At 41.8% G+C, this 24,404-nt stretch overlaps 1 protein-coding gene across 2 annotated transcripts; it reads left to right on the forward strand.

Annotated features, from left to right (window-relative positions):
- The first annotated feature begins 1,492 nt into the window (after positions 1-1,492).
- Positions 1,493-24,159, forward strand: LOC126996995 (mapk-regulated corepressor-interacting protein 1-like). 2 transcript variants are annotated; one of them, XM_050858015.1, is made up of 7 exons: positions 1,493-1,541; positions 2,973-3,779; positions 3,895-3,973; positions 11,827-11,954; positions 20,636-20,695; positions 21,203-21,268; positions 21,659-24,159. In XM_050858015.1, exons 2-7 carry the CDS (start codon positions 3,731-3,733, stop codon positions 21,727-21,729), a joined length of 453 nt encoding a protein of 150 aa, XP_050713972.1. In that variant the 5' UTR covers positions 1,493-1,541; positions 2,973-3,730; the 3' UTR covers positions 21,730-24,159. The 2 variants fall into 2 exon arrangements, with proteins under 2 accessions (XP_050713972.1, XP_050713973.1); XM_050858016.1 differs by having other exon boundaries at positions 1,500-1,541; positions 21,218-21,268.
- Positions 24,160-24,404: the final 245 nt, after the last annotated feature.

Consider the following 24,404-nt stretch of genomic DNA (forward strand, 5'->3'; position numbering starts at 1 on the left):
GGCCAAGAGATCAATATATAGCAGCAACATAAAGCGGTCTAAACTGTTATAGAAAGGAAAATCAAGACGATGAATTATTGTAGGTAACCTGAATTTAGATAACAATTAAGGAAGAGGGAGCGAGGTGCTTTATTCACGGAAACTTCAAGATATATAACTCCCTGTTCTCTCCCTCCTGCTCCTTTATCGATCCTTGTTATATGAGTCTGTAGCTAACTTGGAACATGGCCAAGTGATCAATAGCAGCAACATAAACTGTTATAGAAAGGAAAATCAAGACGATGAATTATTGTAGGTAACCTGAATTTAGATAACAAGGAAGAGGGAGCGAGGTACTTTAGTTATTCACAGAAACTTCAAGATATATAACTCCCTATTCTCTCCCTCCTCCTTTATCGATCCTTGTTATATGAGTCTGTAGCTAACTTGGAACATGGCCAAGTGATCAATAGCAGCAACATAAACTGTTATAGAAAGGAAAATCAAGACGATGAATTATTATAGGTAACCTGAATTTAGATAACAATTAAGGAAGAGGGAACGAGGTGCTTTATCCACGGAAACTGCAAGATATATAACTCCCTATTCTCTCCCTCCTGCTCCTTTATCCCTTGTTATATGAGTCTGTAGCTAACTTGGAACATGGCCAAGTGATCAATAGCAGCAACAAGTGGTCACAACTATTATAAAGAGACAATCAGGTAACGATAGAGAGAATTATTATAGAACGATCGAGGCACAATTCTCGACCCTGAAAGCGGTTGACTCGATCCTTATCCAACCTCTGAAATATAACCAATAGATCAATACCCAGGAACACAAGGCGGTCAAAAACTGTCATATATAAACAAGAAGAGCAATTATCAATGACGGTAAATTAGGTTATGTGGGAGAGAGGGAACGATCGAGGTTACATGATTTCTTGACCCTGAGAGCGGTTGAGTCCTTACCTAACCTCTGCAATATAGCCAATATATCAATTACCAGGAATACGAGGCTATCAAAAACTGGTATAAAGAAGCAAGAAGAGCAATTAAAGATGAGGAAGTAGGTAACAACGTACGTGGGAGAGAGGGAACGATCGAGGTAGGCTATATACATGATTTCTTGACCCACTGTAGGCCTATAGGGTATAATTTATATGGTTGCGTCCTTATCTAACTTTTGAAATATAGCCAATAAATCAATACCAGGAACACAAGGAGGTCAAAAACTGTCATATAGAAGCAAGAAGAGAAATTATTTAAGACGAGGAATTAGGTAACGGGTGAGAGAGGGAACGATCGAGGCAGGCCTACATGTGGTTGAGTCCTAATAACCAGTAAATCAATACCAGCAGGACAAGGAGGTGAAAACTGTTATAAAGAAGCAAGAAGAGCAATTAAAGACGAAGAATTAGATAACGTGGGAGAGAGAGGGAGACCGAGGTACATATGATTTCTTGACCCTCGTCCCTCAGAGCTCAGTCTACTCGAGAACGTTGAAGTGAGAGGAGGTGCTGCGCCGTGCTCCGAGTTCCCTCTTGACTCTCCGAACTTAAAGTGCTTAAAGTTCATGATTCGTCTACTGAAGCCTAAATAACCTTCAGTATATGTTAATTCAAGCTCTAGAGAAGTGAAGCCAACCAGAAACCACGGCCAGAACCACTATAGTTAAATGATATGGGCAAAATAGCCTCCGATACCTATTAATTCAAGATTTGCAGAAGTGAAACCATCCAGAATTTACGGGAAATGATATGGCCTAAATGACCAATACATGTTAATTAAAGCTCTCAAGAAGTGAAATTAACCAGAAATATTGTCCCAAACCACTGTAGTTTAATGCTATGGCCAAGTGAGGATTTAAGAGTTAACCGCTACACGAGAGACAAAACGGAGAAAAAAATGTGTGCTGGTCAAGTTTTTATCGAGGAAGGGACGAAGAGTTAAATACCAGCCCCGGCAGGAGTGCTAGAACCCGTGTTACGTACTAATATTGCGTCGTCTGCCACTCCTTGGGGTAGCCGGCGAGAGAGAGAGAGAGAGAGAGAGATGATCAGTTTTCTTTCCACAGCTTAGGACAAACTGTATTATGATCCCCTTCCCGCCCCTTTAGAAAGCCCCAGACTGTTTCCATGTCTTATATAACCTTGCGAGGAGGTCAGTGTTTATTGTAACCCCGCGTGACCTGACCTGACCTAACTCCTGCTTGTGACCCTATGTATTATTACCTCCCTTTATCTTAGAAAAAATATAGACTGTCAGTGTTATATAACCACATGACCTGACCTGACGACCTCGCTCATGCTTGTGACCTAATGTATTATGATACCTTCTGACCTTTGTAAAGCTACGCACCGTTTCCAAGCTGTAAATAATCTTGGTCAGTGCTGACTTGACCTGACCTCACTTCTCTTGACCTTATCAACCTGAGGTCTTGATTGTCATTGATAGGCCATATTGGGTTTTCCTTCCCTGTTTGTATTCATACCGGTAATTTTGTAGAATTTATTAAATAACAAACTTGCAAAAACACGTATAAATAATACTTGGTTTACTTGGTTTACTTGGTTCAAGAGTAATTTATAAGGAAATGATTCAAAGACGTGTTCGCTCATGGTAACTGATAATTTTGCGTTGATGGTCAGTTACCCTGTTTTTGCTTCTCAGCAGATTAAAGTTTATTGACCGCGTCTTTGTACAGTAACATATAATAACTGCCTTGAGGTGTGCGTGTTTATATTTTAGCAGGGAAAGTGATCCGGCTGTTGGTATAAGAGTTTGTGTTACAGCTTATCTTATGGTCCATTAATTTAGGTGTGTGTGTGTGTGTGTGTGTGTGTGTGTGTGTGTGTGTGTGTGTTCTCCCACAGGAAAGTGAAAAGGCTGAGAAAAAGAAGAAAATCTTACAATTTTTGTTTAACACAAGAAAACGAAACAAGACGAGAAAACTATATGTGGTTGTATCTTATGTTAATTACTTCTTTGCAGATAATAAAAAAAGTGTATGAAGGAACATCTGATATCTAGAAAAAAAAATCATATACCTACTAGAAGTGAAGACAAAACTTGAAGAAATACAAGAAAACTAATATTTCACAGCCGCTGCGGGAGCTAGGGTAGACTAACCTATATTATTTATACTTCACATTTTCCCTCTCAGTGCTCCCTTGAGGAAAGTTAACATCGGAAAACTAGAAAAAGGGACCAAAAACATAACAACTAACTGAAAACACGAAAAAAAGTGAAAGGAAAGAGGAAGGGGGAAGCAACCTTGAAAGAACAGACAATAAATAATAAACCCAAAAAGCAGCCTTAGACCCTAGTAATTAAATAAGAAAACACTGAAGTGAGGTGAAAATCAAGGCAAGGTAGACTGTGGAGGGAGAAAAAAGAAGAAAAACGAGTGAAAAGTGAGAGGAAGGGAGGGGGGACATTACTAAAAACAATAAAAACTTGAACCTTAACCAACATAGAACCACAACTAGTAAGGAAACAAAACCCTGAACTGAGGTGAGAATTAAGGCCGGGGAGGCAGTGTGGAGGGAGAAAAGAAGAAAAAAACTGTGAAAAGTGAGAGGCGGGGAGGGGTGGTACCCTAGGAAAGACAAAACAGACTTAAAACCTTAATCAACCTAGAACTACTAATATTAATAAGCCAAAACGTTTGAACTAAGACTGGGGAGGCTGTGTGGAGGGAGGAAAATAAGGAAAAGAGTGGGAAAAGAGGAGAGGCGCGCAAGAACACCATGTACAAGGTCCCCCATGGGCCCAACAGGATCATCAGGACTAGGCGAGGTGGGCCACTTCACACGCTGTTTTCACCCCTTTTCCGATTTTTCTCGTGGACCATAGTGACCATAGTTGTGCATTAAGGATCCGTGCACTCATCGCCGTATCGTATTTCCCGCAGATTTGAGCCAGAAGTTGGAAAATTTGGATCAGAACCGAGAAGTGTCGAGGCGGACTAGTGAGGAGGCAGCTGTGATGAGGTGAGCAAAACAAAGTAGTGCCCAGCTCCCACACTTTTCCTCCTTTTCCCTGCTCTTAAAACCCTCCAGAGCGATCAATATGACACTCAGTGCATTAGTTTGTATCTTATCTACGCCTAAAAGCTTCAATATCTCATCCCTTGGCTCCATAATGGGTTCTGTCACTTTCTGTCCATCTTGCATATTTCTCACTTTTTCGCCTTTCCTTGCTTCCCCTGCTTGTAATATCCTTAGAAGTGGTGATTTTTAGGCAGAAATGACACTTAGGGTATTAGTTTAAATCCCACCTAGGTTTAATAAGCTGATAAAAGTTGTCTATGATTACGTGAGGCAATGATCTTTCAGCTTATTTTTGTGCCTCATACGCCCTGATATCAACCTCACAGCCCATCAGGTGCCTTCAGATGTGCCTTGACAGAGTGAATACCAAGAAAATAAGCTGCTTGTGTGTTTATAGTGCCCGGTAAAGTTAATCCCGAGTATCCATAACCCAGCTCCTGTGGCCTCACCCATTCTTCAGCCTTTGTCAGTGCTGATTTTTCGTGTTTCTTTTTATTAAAGGTTTTGTTGGAGCTTTTAAGATCACAGACATATTGAGTGATGGTTATGGATATTTTTATGGCTTCCAACTGCCTCCATTTTTTTTCCTAGTGTTGGAGTGGTAGTGATTCACTTCCTCTCCTCCCCGTCCTTCCCAGATTCCTGTGTTAGGTTGTGTTGGTGTGATGTTTGTGAATTAACTCAGTTTCTCGTGAACAAACATTTTACATGCACCCTTCTTCCAAAATATTTTCGTGAAAATTTCAACCCTCATTGACAGTTACTAGTTATTGTTTGATTATTATTTAAAAGCCATGTTAGATTTACCTCAAAATAGTATGAGTGGGTGCCGTGTTTATGTACACTGCCTACCTCCACGGGGTGAAGCAGAGAGCTGCATTGAACAGCCACCTGGCGGGGCTTAATTGGTAATTTAGTGGGTCTGGGGGTTGAATTACTATTTGCTGAACAAGTAAAGTGAGTGGAGCACGTTCTTTCAGTTCCATAATTTTGTGTGCATTAGAGCGTGTGTGCATGCAGTATACTTGTAGGCTGAGGCTCGAGCCTCGCTCAAGCCAGAAGACTTTTTGTTGACAAAGAGCAGGCACTGTCCCACCTTAAACCAGGGGGATAGAGGGTGGTATGTGAGGTCTCGTCAGTACCCATCGATCGGTTAATGACGTTCAAAGCTCTCTCAGGTAGGGCACTGGCTGGCGATCACTAGTCCATCCTGTGATCAGGTAAAGTTGGGGGCATACACTACAGGCTCCTTAGCCAGGCCTCAATGGCCCTGCATAGTATATAATTCAAAAGCTCTTGAGGAAGAAACCTCACAAGTGCCAAAGTAATAATAATAATTATTTTATTTTATTAATAATAATACTTACTAATAAAAAAATAGTGTTTTGATGGGGTATAGAAGAAAGATAGAGAGGGACTCTTAGATGCTGGGATGGTTAGCACCAGGATAGGCCTAGACTGGACAACAATATGAAGTGCTGCTGTTGGGGTTTAGCCTTGGGCAGGGGCAGACACATATGCATAAAATTCTTGCATAAGCTGCCCTCTGCCCTTTGTGTTCCCTGCGAACAATAAGGATGATTGGCCAGGACAACAAGTACTATTATTCCTGCCACCAGGCATTTACATATGTGTGGGCTATTTTTACCTGCAGCATTGCCACATAATGTAGGACTGTTTTTATACAAGGTCTTGGAAGCTTACCACATATGGTTTCCATATATATATATATATATATATATATATATATATATATATATATATATATATATATATATATTCTTGTATATAAGTCATGCAAAAAACGTTCAAGGGTAGGTTTTGGGGATGCCTTAGCTGGATGTTATTTTTCTTGTTTAAACTAGTTCCTTGATTGAAAATGTAGCCTTACAGGGTTTTGACGTTTTGCAACAAGGAATTAAATCTGTTCTTGGATTGAAGATTGTCTTACAGAAATTCGACATATTCCAACAAAGAATTAAGAGGTATTACACTTATTCCTTTATTGAAAATATAGCCTTACAAGAGGTTCAACTTTTTACAGTGGGGAATTGATTTTATTCATCGATCAATCATATCCCCTATTTAACCTCTATTTTGAAACAATCAGTCGTCCTTTGATTTACTACATGTGTTTAATATATGTGATTTAACTACTTTACCATATTCCAAAACCAGCTCTTGCTCATTTGTCAATCCACTAAATACCCATTGCTTCAGTTCCTACTACTCCATCAACCACCTTTTTGCTTATCTACTTAACCCTATAGATCCAGGTATTCCTTCAACTGCTGGCAACTCAAGGTCCAGCTGCTCCTTTAGTCCTAGACCTCCTTGTCCTCCCATCACCCCTCTCATTATCTATTCTCCCCGCCTCTCCCTGCCTCTCCCTGCCAAGACTAGCTGTCCCCCATTCTCTATCAGGCCAACCATGCTTCTTTGGCCTGTGTGTGTGTGTGTGTGTGTGTGTGTGTGTGTGTGTGTGTGTGTGTGTGTGTGTGTGTGCGTGTGTGCATGTGCGTGTGTGTGTGGCCTTGATAAAATTACTGTCATTTGCTTCTTGCCTTACCTCTCTTTTTCTGTCTTTTTATCCCTTCCCTCATCTTCCTCTCTCTTGCCTTTCCTCTCCTTTTCTGCCTCATTTTTTTATCCCTTCTCTCATCTTCCTCTCTCTCGTCTTTCCTCTCTTTTTCTGCCTCATTTTCTTATCCCTTCCCTCATTTTCCTCCCTCTTGTCTTTCCTCTCTCTCCTTCTATCTCTTCTTCTTATTGCTTCCCTCACCTTCCTTCCTCCTGTCCTTCACTTTCTCATGCCTCTTCCTCATCTCCACCTCCTCCACCTACCCTCTTCTTCCCTCTTTTTCTCTTCTTATTCCCATCCCTACTCATCTTCACTCCTCTCCCTCCCTCCTTCATGTCCCTCTCTCTCATCCTTACCTCATCCTCCTACCCTTTCCTCCCTTCTTCTCTTTCTTGTCATCCCATCTCTCCTCTTCCTCACTTGTGTTCTTCCTCATTCATGTCACTTTACGTCCTGCTCCCACTACCACATTTTTTTTTTTTTTTTTTTCCCTCCTGTCCATCATCCACTTTCCTTCCCTCCTCATTTTCAGATCTTTTTTCTCCTTTCTCCTTTCCTCCTTCCTTCTCCCACTACTACTTTTCTTCTCTTTTTTTTCCTCCTGTCTGTCATCCACTTTCCTTCCCTCCCTCATTTCCACATATTTTCCTCCTGTCTTGCATCATCTCTCATCTCCCTCTCCAACAAGGATGCGGAAGGATGAGATGAGAATACCGAAGATCAGCCTCTTGGACTACACACAGAAGCCCTTGAGAATCTTTTATTTACCATTTGTGCCTTCTCTCCTCCTCCCACCCTCTCATCTATTAACTTATCTAACCTCCATTGAGAAATAATCGCTTGCCTTTTCATTTACTACATATTTGGGGTAGTTAATTTTTGCCATTCATCCACTGTAGCACACACAAACTTGTTTCTTGCCCATTCCTTTCCTTTATCAGTTTTCTAATCAATTTTCCTCACATTTGCTTTCTTCTTTTCACTTTCTTCCATGTCAGTTGCTTTCCATTTCTTCCTCTTTTTGCTTCCTTCCTTATGTTTACCAGCATCTTATTCCTTCAGCAGTATTACCATATGCTTATTGTTTTTTTTTTTTTTTTTTTTCCTTGAGCCGTTTCCTTTGCTGTAAAAAAAATACACATTGCTATGGTTTCCACTATAGACTTATTTAGTTACTTTTTTGCTGATCTACATAATCCATTTGAATACTAAAGTTAGATTATTATGAAATACATTTAAATATTTCCGTTTAATCTGGTATTATTATTTTTTTCCTACCCTGACTCCATTTCTTCTCATTACTTTTCCTGGTTGTTTACTTCCTTGACTTACTGCTACTTCTCCTTTATCTTTTACTGCCCTTTCTTCTATTTATTATATCCTTTTATTTCTCTTATTCTTCTTTCTCAACTTAAATATTTACGTTGGTTTCTGGTCCTTCCCTTTCTGTTGCATGTCTTCTTTTCTCCCTCCTTTTTATCATATCTTTCGTTATTTATCCAGAAGCTGTTATTTTTTAGCATTTCCCATTTCCCATTTTCTATACTTTTTCCTTCACCATATAACTGTTACCTAGATTACATTTTCCTTCAATATCTCCTCCTTTTTCTCGTGTCTGTCTTGCATAGTTGTCATTTCATCTGCCATCGGAACATGTGTAAGATTACCTGGCATGCCTCGAACACCTGTGGATATTGATAGGTGAGAGGAGGAGGAGGAGTGGGAGGTGAAGGTGGTGGTGGTGGTGGTGGTGAAGGAGGAGGAGAACCAAGATGTGTGTTAACCCTAAGTGAAGTTAACATGCGAGGAGGGAGAGGACAGCGTGACCAGATTGATAGAGAGAGAGAGAGAGAGAGAGAGAGAGAGAGAGAGAGAGAGAGAGAGAGAGAGAGAGAGAGAGAGAGAGAGAGAGAGAGAGAGAGAGAGAGAGAGAGAGAGAGAGAACAAAAACAAAAACTAGAAAAAAACAAGAACAAAAATATGAACGAGAACAAGAAGAAGAGTAAGAGAGAGAGTAAGAGAGAGAGTAAGAGAGAGAGTAAGAGAGAGAGAGAGAGTAAGAGAGAGAGAGAGAGAGAGTGAGAGAGAGAGAGAGAGAGAGAGAGAGAGAGAGAGAGAGAGAGAGAGAGAGAGATTGTGCATATTTCGCTAGTCCACAACTCCTGATATAGATTGCTTCTCCTCCTCCTCCAGGTAGTTTAGTGAGGCAGGTGTGTGTGGAGGTAGTGACCGAGGGAGAAGGAAGGCAGGCAGGTAGGGTAGGAGGGAGGGAGAGATAGATATCAAGTTAGGTAGGTGAGAGGGAGGTAAAGGGGGGGGGGTAAGGAATTATCACTCAGGCCTGTTGTGTTATGGATAAGCTGTAGTAGTAGTAGTAGTGGTGGTGGTGGTGGTGGTAGTAGTAGTAGTAGTGTGTTGTAGTGTTGCCAGTTCGTATTGATGTTGCGTGCAAGTTTTATTTGTATTGCGGTTCCATGGGTAAGCAGTGTTGCCAGCCCCAGATTCTCACCTCCTTTCCTTTATCCGTTTTCTAATCAATTTTCTCGCATTCACTTTCTTCTTTTACTTTCTTCCACGTGTTTTTTTCCTCATTTCTTCTTCTTTTCGCTTCCTTCCTCATGTCATCTCTTCAACTTTTGACATTTTATTTATACGTTCCTTTCGTCTCCTTCCTTTCCTTTAGCAGTATTACCAGTGTCTTATTCCTTTAGCAGTATTACCAGTGTCTTATTCCTTTAGCAGTATTACCAGTACCTTATTCCTTTAGCAGTATTACCAGTATCTTATTCCTTTAGCAGTATTACCAGTGTCTTATTCCTTTAGCAGTATTACCAGTGTCTTATTCCTTTAGCAGTATTACCAGTACCTTATTCCTTTAGCAGTATTACCAGTGTCTTATTCCTTTAGCAGTATTACCAGTGTCTTATTCCTTTTGCATTATTACCAGTGTCTTATTCCTTTTGCATTATTACCAGTGTCTTATTCCTTTAGCAGTATTACCAGTGTCTTATTCCTTTAGCAGTATTACCAGTGTCTTATTCCTTTTGCATTATTACCAGTGTCTTATTCCTTTAGCAGTATTACCAGTATCTTATTCCTTTAGCAGTATTACCAGTGTCTTATTCCTTTAGCAGTATTACCAGTATCTTATTCCTTTAGCAGTATTACCAGTATCTTATTCCTTTAGCAGTATTACCAGTGTCTTATTCCTTTTGCATTATTACCAGTGTCTTATTCCTTTAGCAGTATTACCAGTATCTTATTCCTTTAGCAGTATTACCAGTATCTTATTCCTTTTGCATTATTACCAGTATCTTATTCCTTTAGCAGTATTACCAGTATCTTATTCCTTTAGCAGTATTACCAGTATCTTATTCCTTTAGCAGTATTACCAGTGTCTTATTCATTTAGCAGTATTACCAGTATCTTATTCCTTTAGCAGTATTACCAGTATCTTATTCCTTTAGCAGTATTACCAGTATCTTATTCCTTTAGCAGTATTACCAGTGTCTTATTCCTTTAGCAGTATTACCAGTATCTTATTCCTTTAGCAGTATTACCAGTGTCTTATTCCTTTAGCAGTATTACCAGTGTCTTATTCCTTTAGCAGTATTACCAGTATCTTATTCCTTTAGCAGTATTACCAGTATCTTATTCCTTTTGCATTATTACCAGTGTCTTATTCCTTCAGCAGTATTACCAGTATCTTATTCCTTTAGCAGTATTACCAGTATCTTATTCCTTTAGCAGTATTACCAGTATCTTATTCCTTTAGCAGTATTACCAGTATCTTATTCCTTCAGCAGTATTACCAGTATCTTATTCCTTTAGCAGTATTTCCAGTATCTTATTCCTTTAGCAGTATTACCAGTATCTTATTCCTTTAGCAGTATTACCAGTATCTTATTCCTTTAGCAGTATTACCAGTATCTTATTCCTTTAGCAGTATTACCAGTATCTTATTCCTTTAGCAGTATTACCAGTATCTTATTCCTTTAGCAGTATTACCAGTGTCTTATTCCTTTAGCAGTATTACCAGTGTCTTATTCCTTTAGCAGTATTACCAGTGTCTTATTCCTTTAGCAGTATTACCAGTATCTTATTCCTTTAGCAGTATTACCAGTCTACTATCTCTCTTTTACCAGTCTCTTATTCCTTTAGCAGTATTACCAGTGTCTTATTCCTTTAGCAGTATTACCAGTGTCTTATTCCTTTAGCAGTATTACCAGTATCTTATTCCTTTAGCAGTATTACCAGTGTCTTATTCCTTTAGCAGTATTACCAGTATCTTATTCCTTTAGCAGTATTACCAGTGTCTTATTCCTTCAGCAGTATTACCAGTATCATATTCCTTCAGCAGTATTACCAGTATCATATTCCTTTAGCAGTATTACCAGTATCATATTCCTTTAGCAGTATTACCAGTATCATATTCCTTTAGCAGTATTACCAGTATCTTATTCCTTTAGCAGTATTACCAGTATCGTTACCAGTCTCCCATGTCCCACCGTTACCAGTCTCCCATGTCCCACCGTTACCAGTCTCCCATGTCCCACCGTTACCAGTCTCCCATGTCCCACCGTTACCAGTCTCCCATGTCCCACCGTTACCAGTCTCCCATGTCCCACCGTTACCAGTCTCCCATGTCCCACCGTTACCAGTCTCCCATGTCCCACCGTTACCAGTCTTCCATGTCCCACCGTTACCAGTCTTCCATGTCCCACCGTTACCAGTCTTCCATGTCCCACCGTTACTAGTCTTCCATGTCCCACCGTTACTAGTCTTCCATGTCCCACCGTTACCAGTCTTCCATGTCCCACCGTTACCAGTCTTCCATGTCCCACCGTTACCAGTCTTCCATGTCCCACCGTTACCAGTCTTCCATGTCCCACCGTTACCAGTCTTCCATGTCCCACCGTTACCAGTCTTCCATCTCCCACCACATAAGCAGTGTTTCCAATGTTCAGTCTCCCTTCCATTAAGCAGTGTTACCAGTCTCCCTTCGTTACCAGTGATCTCCCTTTAGCCGTGTTATCAGTCTTATCCTTCTTTCAGCAGTATTGCCAGTCTCTTTTCTCCCTCAATCGGCAGTGTTACCAGTCTTCAATATTCCTGTTTTACCAGTATGACCAGTGTTCTATCTCTCTTTCATCAGCTGTGTCACCAATCCCATCCTCAAAGGTTTATCATTGTGTCCCTTCCCGTGTTTCAGTTCCCCGCGGCCAGTGTTTCAACCCATGGGCGGGGGCGGGAAGGGAGGCCGCCCCAGCAACGGCCGCTCCCCGCCCCACGACACCATCACGCCCCAACACGAAGAGCTGATTCGCTTTTTCCACGACTGTGAGTATGGATGATACGTTCTTGAATGTTAGGTTAGGTTAAGTTTCATTTCAGCGCCCAAGCACACATTTGACAAGGGTTTTCGTAGGTGCTGGAGGCATTTCCGGGAACCTATCGTGAACTTTAAGAAAACACTTGTGAGAATCCAGTTTATCTCCCTTTTGGCCTTTGTAAATAATTGATGTGAGAGGTATATAGCAACCTTAATATACCAGGATAGAAAACATTGACAAAGGGAGGGAAAGGATGTTCTAAAGGCATTCCCATAAACATAACGATAGAATGAAGTAAAAGGAATGTGAATGAATGTAGTTGAACGAGTGCAATGTGGAACTCTGAGATGGTTTAGACATGTGGTAAGACTAAATGAGACTGTAAAGGAGACATTGGTATGGGTGTGACAGAAAGGGAAATGGGTGAATGTGAGAAACGGGGTATTTTTGAGATAGTTCGTAGTACATGGGGTGTATGTGAATGAGTTTGGGAATGAATGAGAGCGTAGGGGAGCGGGTGATTGGGTGACACGTGGTACTCTTGAGATGTTTGGGACATGGTGTGAGAATGGATGAGGATGACTTAGTGAAGAGAATATGAGAGCAACAAAAGTTAGGAGATATCAGAGGAAGACCACCGGCAAAATGGATCAATAAGAGAGAGAGAGAGAGAGGGGGGGGGGCGGGGGCACATGCATCTCTCTCTCTCTCTCTCTCTCTCTCTCTCTCTCTCTCTCTCTCTCTCTCTCTCTCGTATATGTCTTTCACTTTCTCGATCTTTATATTCGTCTCAGTCCTTTAGTCTGCAACCTAAAAAATAAAAATAAAAAAATATATATTCATCAAGAAGTATATTGACCCAAGGATGAAGGGGGTGAGGGAAGGAAAGGGTAATGGACGGACCAGAAAGGGGGATAAGGAGGGGAAGGGGTTGAACGTGGTTGGGGGTTGAATGTGCCGTAGGCGTAAGATTGGGTATACTGGTTTTTGTCACCCCCCCCATCACCACAACAATCACCACTTCCATAACCACTATCACAACCACCACCACAACCACTACTACTTCCATTCCCATCACTACCCACCGCCACCACCCCTATCACCCATCACTATCCCCATCACAACTAACCACCACCACCAGTAGGAGTAGCAAGTGGGAGGGATGAGAAGGGTGGGTAAGGGTGAAGGACAAGGTTAGGTTGGATAAAGGCTAAGGTTATTTTGGGGTTGGATAAGATGGATGATAGTTGTATGCAGTTGTTACTATTGAGACTGTTATTATTACTACTACTACTACTACTACTACTACTACTACTACTACTACTTCAACTACTATTACTGCTACTACTATAATTCTTCTCCCTAGTTTTCTCCCTCCCTCTGTCCTCCTCCCCCCTCTCCTCCTCCTCCTCTTCTTCATCCAGGACCCCCCTCCCCCCTTGGTCCTCCTCCCTTTCTTTTCCTATCAACCTCTTCCCCTCTCTCCCCCCCTTCCCCCTCTGTCCCCCTTTTCTTCACCCAGCAACACCTCTCCTCCTCATCCTCCATTCTTAGTTCTCTCCACTACTCAACCCCCCCTCCTGTTCGCCTCCCCTTTCCCTCTTCAGTTTCCCCTCCTTCCCCTCCCTTTCTTTCCTCCCCACAAGGCTGTCTGATCGAAAGTCTGGTGCCAACCCCTCCTCCTCCTCCCCTTCTTCCTCCCTCCTCCTCCTCCTCCTCCTGTCTACGTAAGAGTCGGTTTGTCTGCAGAAAACATTTAAGAATCACCGGTTTCCTCCTCCTCCTCCTCCTCCTCCTCTTTATTCATAGACTTTTGTGTTTGTTTGGCTCATGTTTAGGACAAATTATTTTTATTACTCTCTCTCTCTCTCTCTCTCTCTCTCTCTCTCTCTCTCTCTCTCTGTAGGGGTGATAATGGATGGGGAGGTAGAGATGTGATGCTATTTTTGACGTAGAGGAGGAGGAGGAGGAGGAAGAGGAAGAGGAGGAGGAGGAGGAATAAGAAGGAGCAATAAGAGGAGGAGGAGGAGTACAGGAATGTTATGGTAGTGATAGGAATTTTAAGGTTAAGGATAATGGGGAAGAAATAGGAGGAGGAGGAGGAGGAAATAGAACACAAAAAACATTGGGGTACGGAAGGGAAGGGAAGTTTTATGGGTAGGAGGAGGAGGAAGAGGAGGAGGAGGAAAGGATATACCTGATAAATCGTACGTAAGGAAGAAAGGGAAAGGGGGAAGGAAGAACGAGGAGGGGAGAGGAAATTCCAGAGAGAGAGAGAGAGAGAGAGAGAGAGAGAGAGAGAGAGAGAGCGAGCATGTGCCGTGTACTATTTCTTCTCCCCCTCATTAATACACCCCTCAGTCACCCTACACCTTTTTCCCTCCTCCTCCTCCTCCTGCTCTTCCTTGCTCACGTTAGTCATTCTTATAAGCCTCTCCTCTTTTTCCCCTCCTCTTTCCCCTCCCCTCCTCCTCTCATCCCTTCTTCCTCTTCCGTCTTCTCCCTTTCCCTCTTTCCCCTCCCCTCTTCTCATCCTTTCTTCCACTCTTCCTCCTCCTTTCCCCTCTTTTTCCTCCCCTCCTTTCTTCCACTCTTCCTTCTTCTCCCTTCCCCTTTTTCCCCTCCCCTCCTCCTCTCATCCATTCTCCCTTCTTTTCCCTTCCCTTTGCTTCTTATTGTCTCCCTTCTCCCCCTCCCCTCCTGATCCTCTTTCCTCTTCTATCTTCCTTTCTGATTACATTTTTTTCTCTCCCTCCGTTCTCTTCTCCTTTCCCTTTCATCTCCCCTTTAGTCCATCCCTTCTTTCTCTCTCTTTACCTGCTTTGCTTCATCCTTTCTCCCCTTTTATCTTCTCTTCGTCCCTCTTTCTTCTCCCTTTCTTAATTTCTCCCCTCACCATTTCCCCTTTCTCTACATTTTTTATATCCCCTTTTGTGTCCCCCTCTTTCTCCTCTTCCCTCCCTGTCTCCCCATACTATCTTATCTCATCTCCCCATACCTACGCCTTTTTTTCTCTCCCCTCACCCCCTCCCAACCTTCATCTTACGTATAACCCACGTGTAGTCAGTCTCTCTCTCTCTCTCTCTCTCTCTCTCTAGGGAGGAGGAATGCCAGAGAGAGAGAGAGAGAGAGAGAGAGAGAGAGAGGAAAGCCGGCTTGAGCAAAAGAACTGTCATAGAAGCCGGCTTCTCTCTCTCTCTCTCTCTCTGACATTGGCGATGGTGACTTAACAAACAAAACAAAAAAAGAAAGATACTATAATTTAACTGCTTTATTTTTTGTACATTTTATTTTATTTCCATTTTTTTTCGTTCTTGATTTGTTTGTTCGATTTACTATTTTATTTACTTATTCATATTTGTTCAGCTATACAAGACTTAGGTCATACTGTAGTCTGCCGTCGTGTGTGTGTGTGTGTGTGTGTGTGTGTGTGTGTGTGTGTGTGTGTGTGTGTGTTTTGCTCGTACCCGCCTCTCCTCTGTGTTTGTTTGTCTTAATTGATTGATGGATCTGTGCAAGAAAGGATTTAAGAGGAGGAGGAGGAGGAGGACGAGAAGATGAGAGGAGGAAAAAGATCATTTGGAGGAGGAGGAGGAGACGCAAATGGAGGGTGAGGAGGAAGAAAAGGAGGTGGAGAAAAAGAAATTAAAGATACGCGGAGAGAGAGAGAGAGAGAGAGAGAGAGAGAGAGAGACTTGCAGGACACGTGGCTACAAATATGTAACGACGATTGTAAGATTGTTGGTAACCTACAGATGTGTGTGTGTGTGTGTGTGTGTGTGTGTAATCAGCCTAGGCATCATTCTCTCTCTCTCTCTCTCTCTCTCTCTGACACATGGATTTTATTATTATTATTATTATTATCATTATTATTATCATCATTATTATCATCATTATTATCATCATCCTGCTTCCTGTTCATACATTAATTAGTTATATATTCATTTTGCGTATCTATAGTTTATAATTTTACTTTGTTCCCTGATTAATTTGTATGCAGATATTACTATTATTATTATTATTATGAGCAGTAGTAGTAGTAGTAGTAGTAGTAGTAGTAACCGGTCGTTATATTATCATCACATTATCCAGTAAAAGAACTAAAACTACCTCCTAATTAATTAATAGAGGAGGTTGCGTCTCTCTCTCTCTCTCTCTCTCTCTCTCTCTCTCTCTCTCTCTCTCTCTCTCTCTCGTTATCAGGGCATTAAGGCTTAGCTATCCTCCGTGCATTCCTTATCACACACTCAAGCCCCGTCTTTCATCTTTAGCACAGCCTCTCTCTGCTGCTGTTCAGATCCATCACGTGGGCAGGTTAACAGCTTCAATATATATAACTCTTTTTACGTTGTGTAAGTTCAGTATTTGTACCTCATTGTTCGTGTTATATAATTTCGTGATTCATTTTCTGGGCATAATTTCTTCTTTTCATATTTCATTATTCCTGTTGTTGATTTATCTAAGGCAATATGCATTAACACGTAACCTTAGATCAAAATAGACATTACATTTTACCCTTTTTTTTATTATTATTTTTTTTTCGGTAATCACAAGGGCTATCTAAATAATGTGTGTGTGTGTGGGGGGGGGGGGAGATTAGCTTTCTAGGGTGGGGAGGAGAGGATGGGAATATTTGTGTGGGGGGAAGAGGGGAAAGAAGGACGGGAAAAAGTGTATGTGTTGTATTAGTATTAGTAGATGTGAGAACACTTAATAACGGGTATAAGTCGGACAAATTCAAGCTTAGGAAATAAATAGGCAAAAACTGGTTCACGAAGAGAGTGATAGATGAGTGGAAGAAATTGAATAGCTAGGTGTGTAGCAGAGGCAAACAATTAAAACCTTCAAACAGAGACTAGATGCATTTATGGACGGGAATTAGCTTAGGTAGCAACCCGTCTTCAGGAGCTGCCTTGTATGGACCGTCTGGCCTTTTGTAGCAGTGTTACCATATTATCGGACTCAGAACATCGCATTTATCAGTTCCAGGGCCCAAAACTCTCGTACCCAGACAAATAACGAGATTCCAGTTAAATTATCGTTAAAAGCGTTACATAATCGTTTTTGTTTACGATAGTTGTGAGTCAGAAACCGGAAAATACGATGTGCTGGTGGCTGAGTACGATGATTTGGTAACGCTGTTATGTAGTCCCCTCATATCCTTCTCTATTCTGTTCAAGATATACGTATACATCATAGACTATTTTCACTGAGCACATGCATTTCTCTGCTTTGTTTCAATAAGGGATAATATGTTTTTTTCATATTTTTTTATATCATTGGACATTTATCAGAAACACCTGTGGACCTTTGACTTAATTACTCCTCATACCTTATCTTTGGCAACCTTCGTCTCCTGTAAGAAACGTTTAGATTAATTATTTATAAGAAGTTATTTTAATTTCTTTTCACAGCATATGTTCCACGTCTCCCTAAACACCTTCCTTGCTGCCCCTCCTCCTTTATAAATCCCCTCCCCATCAAGGTCACTCCCCCCTCGTGTGTGTGTGTGTGTGTGTGTGTGTGTGTCTCCATGCTGAGTTTTCGCCAGATTGCGTAGGTCGTTTAGCCTCCACGTGCTGTCTCCTCCTCCTCCTCCTCCTCCTCCCCCTCTTCATCTTCGAGTCTATTCTAGGAGGCACGGAGAGAGGGAGAGGGGTAGGGAGTAGGGGAATGATAATGTTGGGAAAAAAGGTGGTTGGGGGGAGATGAGCTTTCTGAGTAGGGGAGGAGGGGATGGGGAGGGTGTATTTGTCTTTGGGGGGAGGGGGGAAGGAGGTAAGGGAGCTGTAGTAGTAGTAGCAGTATAATGAACAGAAGGAAGAAAAGGGAGATATGAAGGAAAGATGGGAAATCGAGAGGAAGAAAAGAAAGAAGGAAGAAAATGCAGGGAAGAAAAGAAAGATGGGAAATCGAGAGTGGAAGAACAGAAAGAAGGAAGAAAATGCAGGGAAGAAGAGAGAGAGAGAGAGAGAGAGAGAGAGAGAGAGAGCGTGTGTGTTGCGTCATCCACTACAGACACACCTCCACCTCCTAGGCGGAGATTGGTGGACGTCACAGCCTCCTCTCTTCCTATTGGAAGAGAGCCAAAGAGCCGGGTTGTGGTGGCTTGCTTGGCGTGCATGGAGGAAGAGGAGAAGGAGGAGGAGGAGGAGAAGGACTTGGTGTTCTCCTATTATAGAAAGTACTGGAAGGAATTCATGCGTGTGTGTGTGTGTGTGTGTGTGTGTGTGTGTGTGTTCCCCTAGTAACAGGCTATTCAGCACCTGTCTGTCTCTACCTTGGAGATCTCTACTGTGTGTGTGTGTGTGTGTGTGTAATTCACCACGGCCTGATCACGTGTTGGACTCGTAATCGCCAGCAGGTACCCTCCAGGTACCCTCCCGACATGAGCAAGTGCTCTTTATAATCGATCTTTGGGAACTGCCAGGACCTCACACACCCAATCCCCTTGCTCAATGGGGGACAGTAACCACTCCTAGTCAACGTAAAGAATCCGGCCTGAGGGGGCTCGAACCGCCGCCGTCAGGCTCAGCTGGCTGAAGCCTGGCAGCGCAGCGCTGTAATCAGTTGCGCCACAGTTTGTGTCTGTGTGTGTGTTCGGGGAATGGAATAACTAGGGAGATTGAATGCGGAAAGGAAATAAGAGAATAAAAAAAAATGAATAGGAATAAGTGCTAATAATCGTGTGTGTGTGTGTGTGTGTGTGTGTGTAACTAGGTAGGTAGGTGTATAATCTTATCAAACCCCACACAGATGAATGACTTACACCATCTCAAACTACTGCATCTACCCATCTGTTTCTAATATTCAGCTTCTTTTACTCCCCCCCCCTCCCCCTTAGCCTCCTCCCCAGGTAATGATATACAGGTATGGTGGCGGTTGATGGAGGTCGGGGTGAGGGTTGAAAGTACAGCTAGGGCGGGATATGCTGACTCAGGCTGACTTAAGATTTGCCGGGTTGTGGGGTGTTGTATGCTGCGTGTGTGTGTGTGTGTAGTAACCTTGTATTAAGAACTTTATGATTCTCTCTCTCTCTCTCTCTCTCTTGTCATGCTCATTGGTTAGACATAATTAAGACAAGGCTCATTACAAGCTTGACTTCATCCAATATATGAATATGCAATTAGGTAAAAGTTGACACACACACACAAGTAAGCATATGTTCCTCTTTATTTTAATTTTTCTTCTTTCTTCTCATTTTACTCAACTTTTCGTGTTCCTTTGTGGTTTGTGTTAAGTGTAAGGGAGGAAATTAATTGTATTCGAACGTGTGTGTGTGTGTGGTTAATAAGCATGACCCTCTTTCCTTTAGATTTTTATATTTGTTTCTTCCTTCTCTTGTGCCTTTACCCTTTCTGCTCTTTGTGTGTTAGTGTGAGGCAGAGTAAGTGGAGAGCAATCATATTCAAGTTTGTCAGCAGAATTAGCAAGCTGGATATTATACATTTTTATTTGTTTTTTCTTCACTTTCTTCATTGGCTCCTTTGTAGTCTCCCTCTTCTCGGAAATTATTATTGTGTTGTCTTCTTCCTGTTGTAGTGTATATTTTTAATTGTTTTTACACTTGTTTTGCTTATCATAATCACATATTCTATAATTAATGTGTGTTTTTGTCAGTCCATGTGTTCATCTTATCTGCTTTTTTTTTTCTTTATTGTTTTTACCTTGTTCATCTTTTTGTATGTCCTTCTTTGGCACTATCTCTCTCCCTTTTTATTGTCAGTACGTATGATTGTATGATTGTGTATCGGTCAGTTGCTCTCAGGGTTTGTCTCTCATGCCCCCCCTCCCCAACCCACACACACATACACACTCAACAAGGTCATTACATGCAAGGCGAGTCAGTGTATTTACATAGCAATGCAATCTACGCGCCCTCTTTCCAAAGCAGCCGGACTGATGCCAAGACACTGCACTGTTGGATGTGTATATTAGTACTGAGGAGGTGGTGGATTGAAGCACACTTATTTTCCTGCTCCACTGTCATCAGGAAGCTTTTTTTGTGTATTCGTAACCATATTGGCATAGATGAGGATACTGTGGGTGGTATTATCAGATGCTTCCGCCTCTCATCAACTATTTCTAAAGGCCTGGAAAAGTAATTGGATTCATGAGTGTTTATTTTACATGTTCATAGTATAGAATCTTTGCCAAACTCATCATCATCATCGTTTAACGTCCATTTATTCCCTATGGTGGGGTTGGACGGGATATGAGCCTCTTCCACTGTTGCCGGTCCATAGCCATTTCTTCCGTGATGTTCAGCCTCCTCATATCTTCCACCACCACCTTTCTTCGCGTCTTCCTTGGCCTTCCTGGTGGTCTTCTGCCTTCTTTGCCAAACTACCACCAGGATCATAAAACTACCCATAGAAATGCCCACAGCTCCTACGAAAGCCTTGTCTGTTTTATTGAGAATTAAATTTAACCCATGGATGTGTAACTTAGCCTTCGAAAAATTGTTAAAAAATCCCACTTTTAGATTAGGTATACGAGTCTGCATCTTGTCTCAATCCATCACTTCTTGTTTACTCAGCACAAGAGGAACACAGGCCCAGAGTTTATTGTTTCACCATTGGCATAGATTAAGTTCATTTTATATATCATTCTATACCTAAAGTTTAAATCAGTGCTTCTCATTTTAAGTGTGCCGGCAGCTTACAATCACCTCTCTTTTCCTTGCAGCCTGGGGAAGGGTGTGTAAAGAAATGGAGATGGGCAAGCAGAATGGACATGACGGGAGAGGTAAGGGCATGTTTCTTGTTGTTGTTGACCCTTGGACTTTACAATAAAATGCCATACTGAGTGATGATAGCAATAATAATAATGATGATGAAGATAATGTATCACTGGGTCACCTTGCATTGAGTACAAAGTTAAACTGTTGATCAGGAGACATCACCAAACACTGAATCAGTGGGAATTTACACAAGTGCATTCAAGATAAAATAATAAATTAATGGAAGGATCACACAAGTACATTTAAGAAACTATTGGTTACTAGGATTAGGAAGATAATTGCCCCATTTACTGTTATATGTAGTAAGTTTTTAATGGGTAGTAGAATTGATCAAGTTAACAAGTATATGGAAAATTAAGAACTATAAAAATCAAATCCAAAGTGCAATAATGTAGTTGTTTTGGCAGCATTTCTATCTCTTATACAGCTCAGTTTACAAGGGAAGTTTTCATTTCTGGGCGAGTACCAATTGGAATGGTGTGCGTGAATGGGCTCACTCACTCTTAATGCAGCTCCAATACTTGCAGGAAACGTCATAACCTACTACCAGGAGAAGAATGAACACCCAGCACTACAAGGTGAGTGAGAGGCCGAGTTTAGTGTTCAGTGAATGGCTAAAGCAAGTTAAATTAATCTGTCCATGACCACATAAGAGCAGTGTTGGGATCTTCTCTTTGTTTATCTTCATTATTTTCTCTTATGGGGGTTGGACAGGTTATGAATCTCTCACTTCTCCTCCCTGATGTTCATGCTTCTTCTGTCTTTCTCTTCCTCTTCACATCTCTTAGGTCTTCCAGTTGGTCTCCGCAGAACAGTATTGGGATGTTCAAATTTACTCAGTGATTATTGTAATGGTATAGTTTCATTTAGATTACTTGGGAGTTTGGTTTTTACTTTATATTGCATTCATGGCCATCTTAGTTATTCAGAATTGAGTGTTTAACCTCCAAAGCACACCTCCTTTGCAGACTTCAAGCCCTTTGATCTGGAGGCCTGGTGGGGCAAGAGGATCTACCAGAACCTGACTCAGTCCACCTAAGACACCCACCCATGGCAGCGCCAGTTCTCTGCTGCTGCTACATTGAAGAATCTACACTCCTCCCTCCCTCTGTTCTCTTTCTTTTTTCATTATTATTTTTTACCTAACACTTCATGGCTAGCTCAAGAGGGTGTGTTGGTGTGCGTGGCCACTGTCCGCCACACCCACACCCCAACGGCTACGTGATGGAAGTCTCTCCTGAGGTGGGACTTGGGCGTGAGTGTTGCCGCTGCTGCACCACTGCCTCCCATCCTGCTGTGTTGTGAGGGGCAGCGTGAGGGGTGTAGAAGACGTAGTGGGTGGAAGAGCCCAGGTATTTGTGATTTGTACCTCCCATTTGGAGTCATTGGTTAAGGGCGTAGTAAACTTTTGTAAAAATTTGCTAACAGCACGCTAAGAAGAGCCATTTTGCATGAGGGGGATGAAAAAAATGTGATTTATAAAAGTAGTTTTCCCAGGCCTTTGCTGGGGAATAGTCTTAGAGAAAAAGTAGGTGAAGTGAGTTACTTACAATAGCATTCCAAAGCGGAAAAAAAAGTAACTTAGTTGATTGGAAAGGCCGACGGTGATGCCTTGCTGGACACTTTTCACTTCTGCCTCGCGTTCAGTTCCGGTGAAGGAGGCAGGCAGGGGCGAGGGTTGTGATGAGTGTCCCGTGCAACATTGCCGGCGGATTGTAGTCTGTAGACTTAGCAGCCAGGCAAGACAACAAGGGTATTTAGTATTTCTAAACTTAAATACTTCACAATGCAAAAAAAAAATACCGAAAAAAATAAATACTTCCAAGCTAAAGTGATCTCCCAGTTTTTATTGGGGAGTTTTCAAGGACTCAAGAAGTGTGGCAGGCCTGTTAGGAAGTGTCCTCTTAAGCTACTTGCTATGCAGTACAAAACCAACAACAATACTACCGTTGCCACAAGAATGACAACAAAAAACAAAACAAAAAAAAATAGAACTGGCTCTTGAAAAACCAGCTATAATTTTTTAGACTTTCCACACAAAAAATGCATCATCTGGTTGGAGCTTCATGACCCCAGCATCACATTTAGTGCCGAGTCTGTGTCCCTCAGTCTGGTAATCATGCTTGTGGGTTAGGGTGTTGCCTTTTGCAGCTCCTCTCCCTCTTGAACAAGGCACAAATGTTTTTAATGCGTCGGGTTTTTCACCGCAGTGTTCCACGTAACATATTATTTGGAGGTGCAGTGAGATGTTTTAAGATGTACTCATGTCAGTCGTTCTGTTTCTCATCGGTGCTACTGACACATTTTTTAGCCACTTTACACATATTATGCATTTAGTGTTTTACAAGACATTTTAAGGTGTATTTTAGTTTGATGTACACATTTTAGCCTCCTTTTTTATCTATTTTAAAGACAAAGAAGCTGTAGATGCTGTTTTATGTTCACTCATCTCTATTGTACCTGAATGGACAGACCGAGACATGGAGTGATAGCAATTTTGAAACCGTTGCTGAGGCTCTACTGAATTATTATGCAGTGAAGGCAATTGTGTTTGACTAGTTTGCAAGGGTTATGAAATCAATTACATTTTCTTGAACAGTGGGTTATAGCATAGACTTAACTCAAAAACTCGGAACACCAAACAGAGGCTCAATCTACATGCGTTCACACCTTGGCTTATTTTAACAAATTTTGACGAAAGCTGTTCATTCAGGCATGACATAGGTGGGTGATTGTGTGTGCAGTTTCTCTCTCATTTTATAAAGTACAGTAGATCTTAAGTAGCGTTAGGTGCAGCCGTGTGTAGGAAATGAAGCAGTGTTGATTTTTATTTAGGAGGGTGTCGTGAAGCGCCAACCACAATGCTACCCGTGTCAGGCACCTCCCTGTCGAGTGTCAGTTGGGTGAAGGGGTCATCTCCCTCAGGAACTAAACGCCTCATCGTATACACACCTTGCTGATGCCGCCTCCTCCCACTCAAAAAAAAATACTTGTCGAGGCTTGTCGATGTTTTCCTCCCTCTGACCTTCCCAGCCATCCACCTTGGGTATGTTTGGCCGTTCGTACACACTATGCCAACTGGTGCCCATATCAGGGAAATCAACTATTCCAGAAGACTGAACAGAGCTATAAGAGTTAACTACTGGCCAGCGAATGTTCATCACTCGTTGGCAATATTTACTTTTATATCTCAAGTCAGTCATCCAAGCAGTTTCTTTCCCGAGCTGAGCAGCGATTGGATAGATGCATATGAGTCGGTAAACATGACCTACACAGTATTTTTATAGCAGTGTTACAAGCGCCAAGTGAGGGGCAGTTCCTCGGGGGTATGACCTGATCGTTTAGTCTGTGATATTATTTTGTTTCTGTGTGTGGGGCAACTCACATCGAGACAAAGTATTTTGAACCAATCTTGATGCTGGATATATTTGACCTGACATAGTTTGTACAAATAAACAATGAAAATGTGCTCTATTGACTGATACAACCTTGGAAGTGCATGGGATATAGAAGCTTCTGTATCTAGAAAAATATTGCATTCATTATTTTGCACTGGCTATGCATGTGGTCAAGGGGCCTTCGTATCCTATTCACTGATTTCCTCTGAAGGTTGTACACGTGGCTTAAAATTATATATACACTGAGGTTTAAGATTTCCTGTCACAGTAAAGGGAGTTTGTTGTGCAAGTGGTGGAAAAAAACATTTATTTAAGA

The sequence above is a fragment of the Eriocheir sinensis genome, chromosome 11 (genome assembly GCF_024679095.1).
Source record: "Eriocheir sinensis breed Jianghai 21 chromosome 11, ASM2467909v1, whole genome shotgun sequence".
Taxonomy (NCBI): domain Eukaryota; kingdom Metazoa; phylum Arthropoda; class Malacostraca; order Decapoda; family Varunidae; genus Eriocheir; species Eriocheir sinensis.

Excerpts from the sequence above, each read along its gene's own strand:
- LOC126996995 (XM_050858015.1), top strand. The coding sequence starts at position 3,731 with ATGTACAAGGTCCCCCATGGGCCCAACAGGATCATCAGGACTAGGCGA. Across the intron at positions 3,780-3,894 it reads GATCATCAGGACTAGGCGAG|ATTTGAGCCAGAAGTTGGAA; the intron begins GTGGGCCACTTC and ends TATTTCCCGCAG. Across the intron at positions 21,269-21,658 it reads TGAACACCCAGCACTACAAG|ACTTCAAGCCCTTTGATCTG; the intron begins GTGAGTGAGAGG and ends CCTCCTTTGCAG.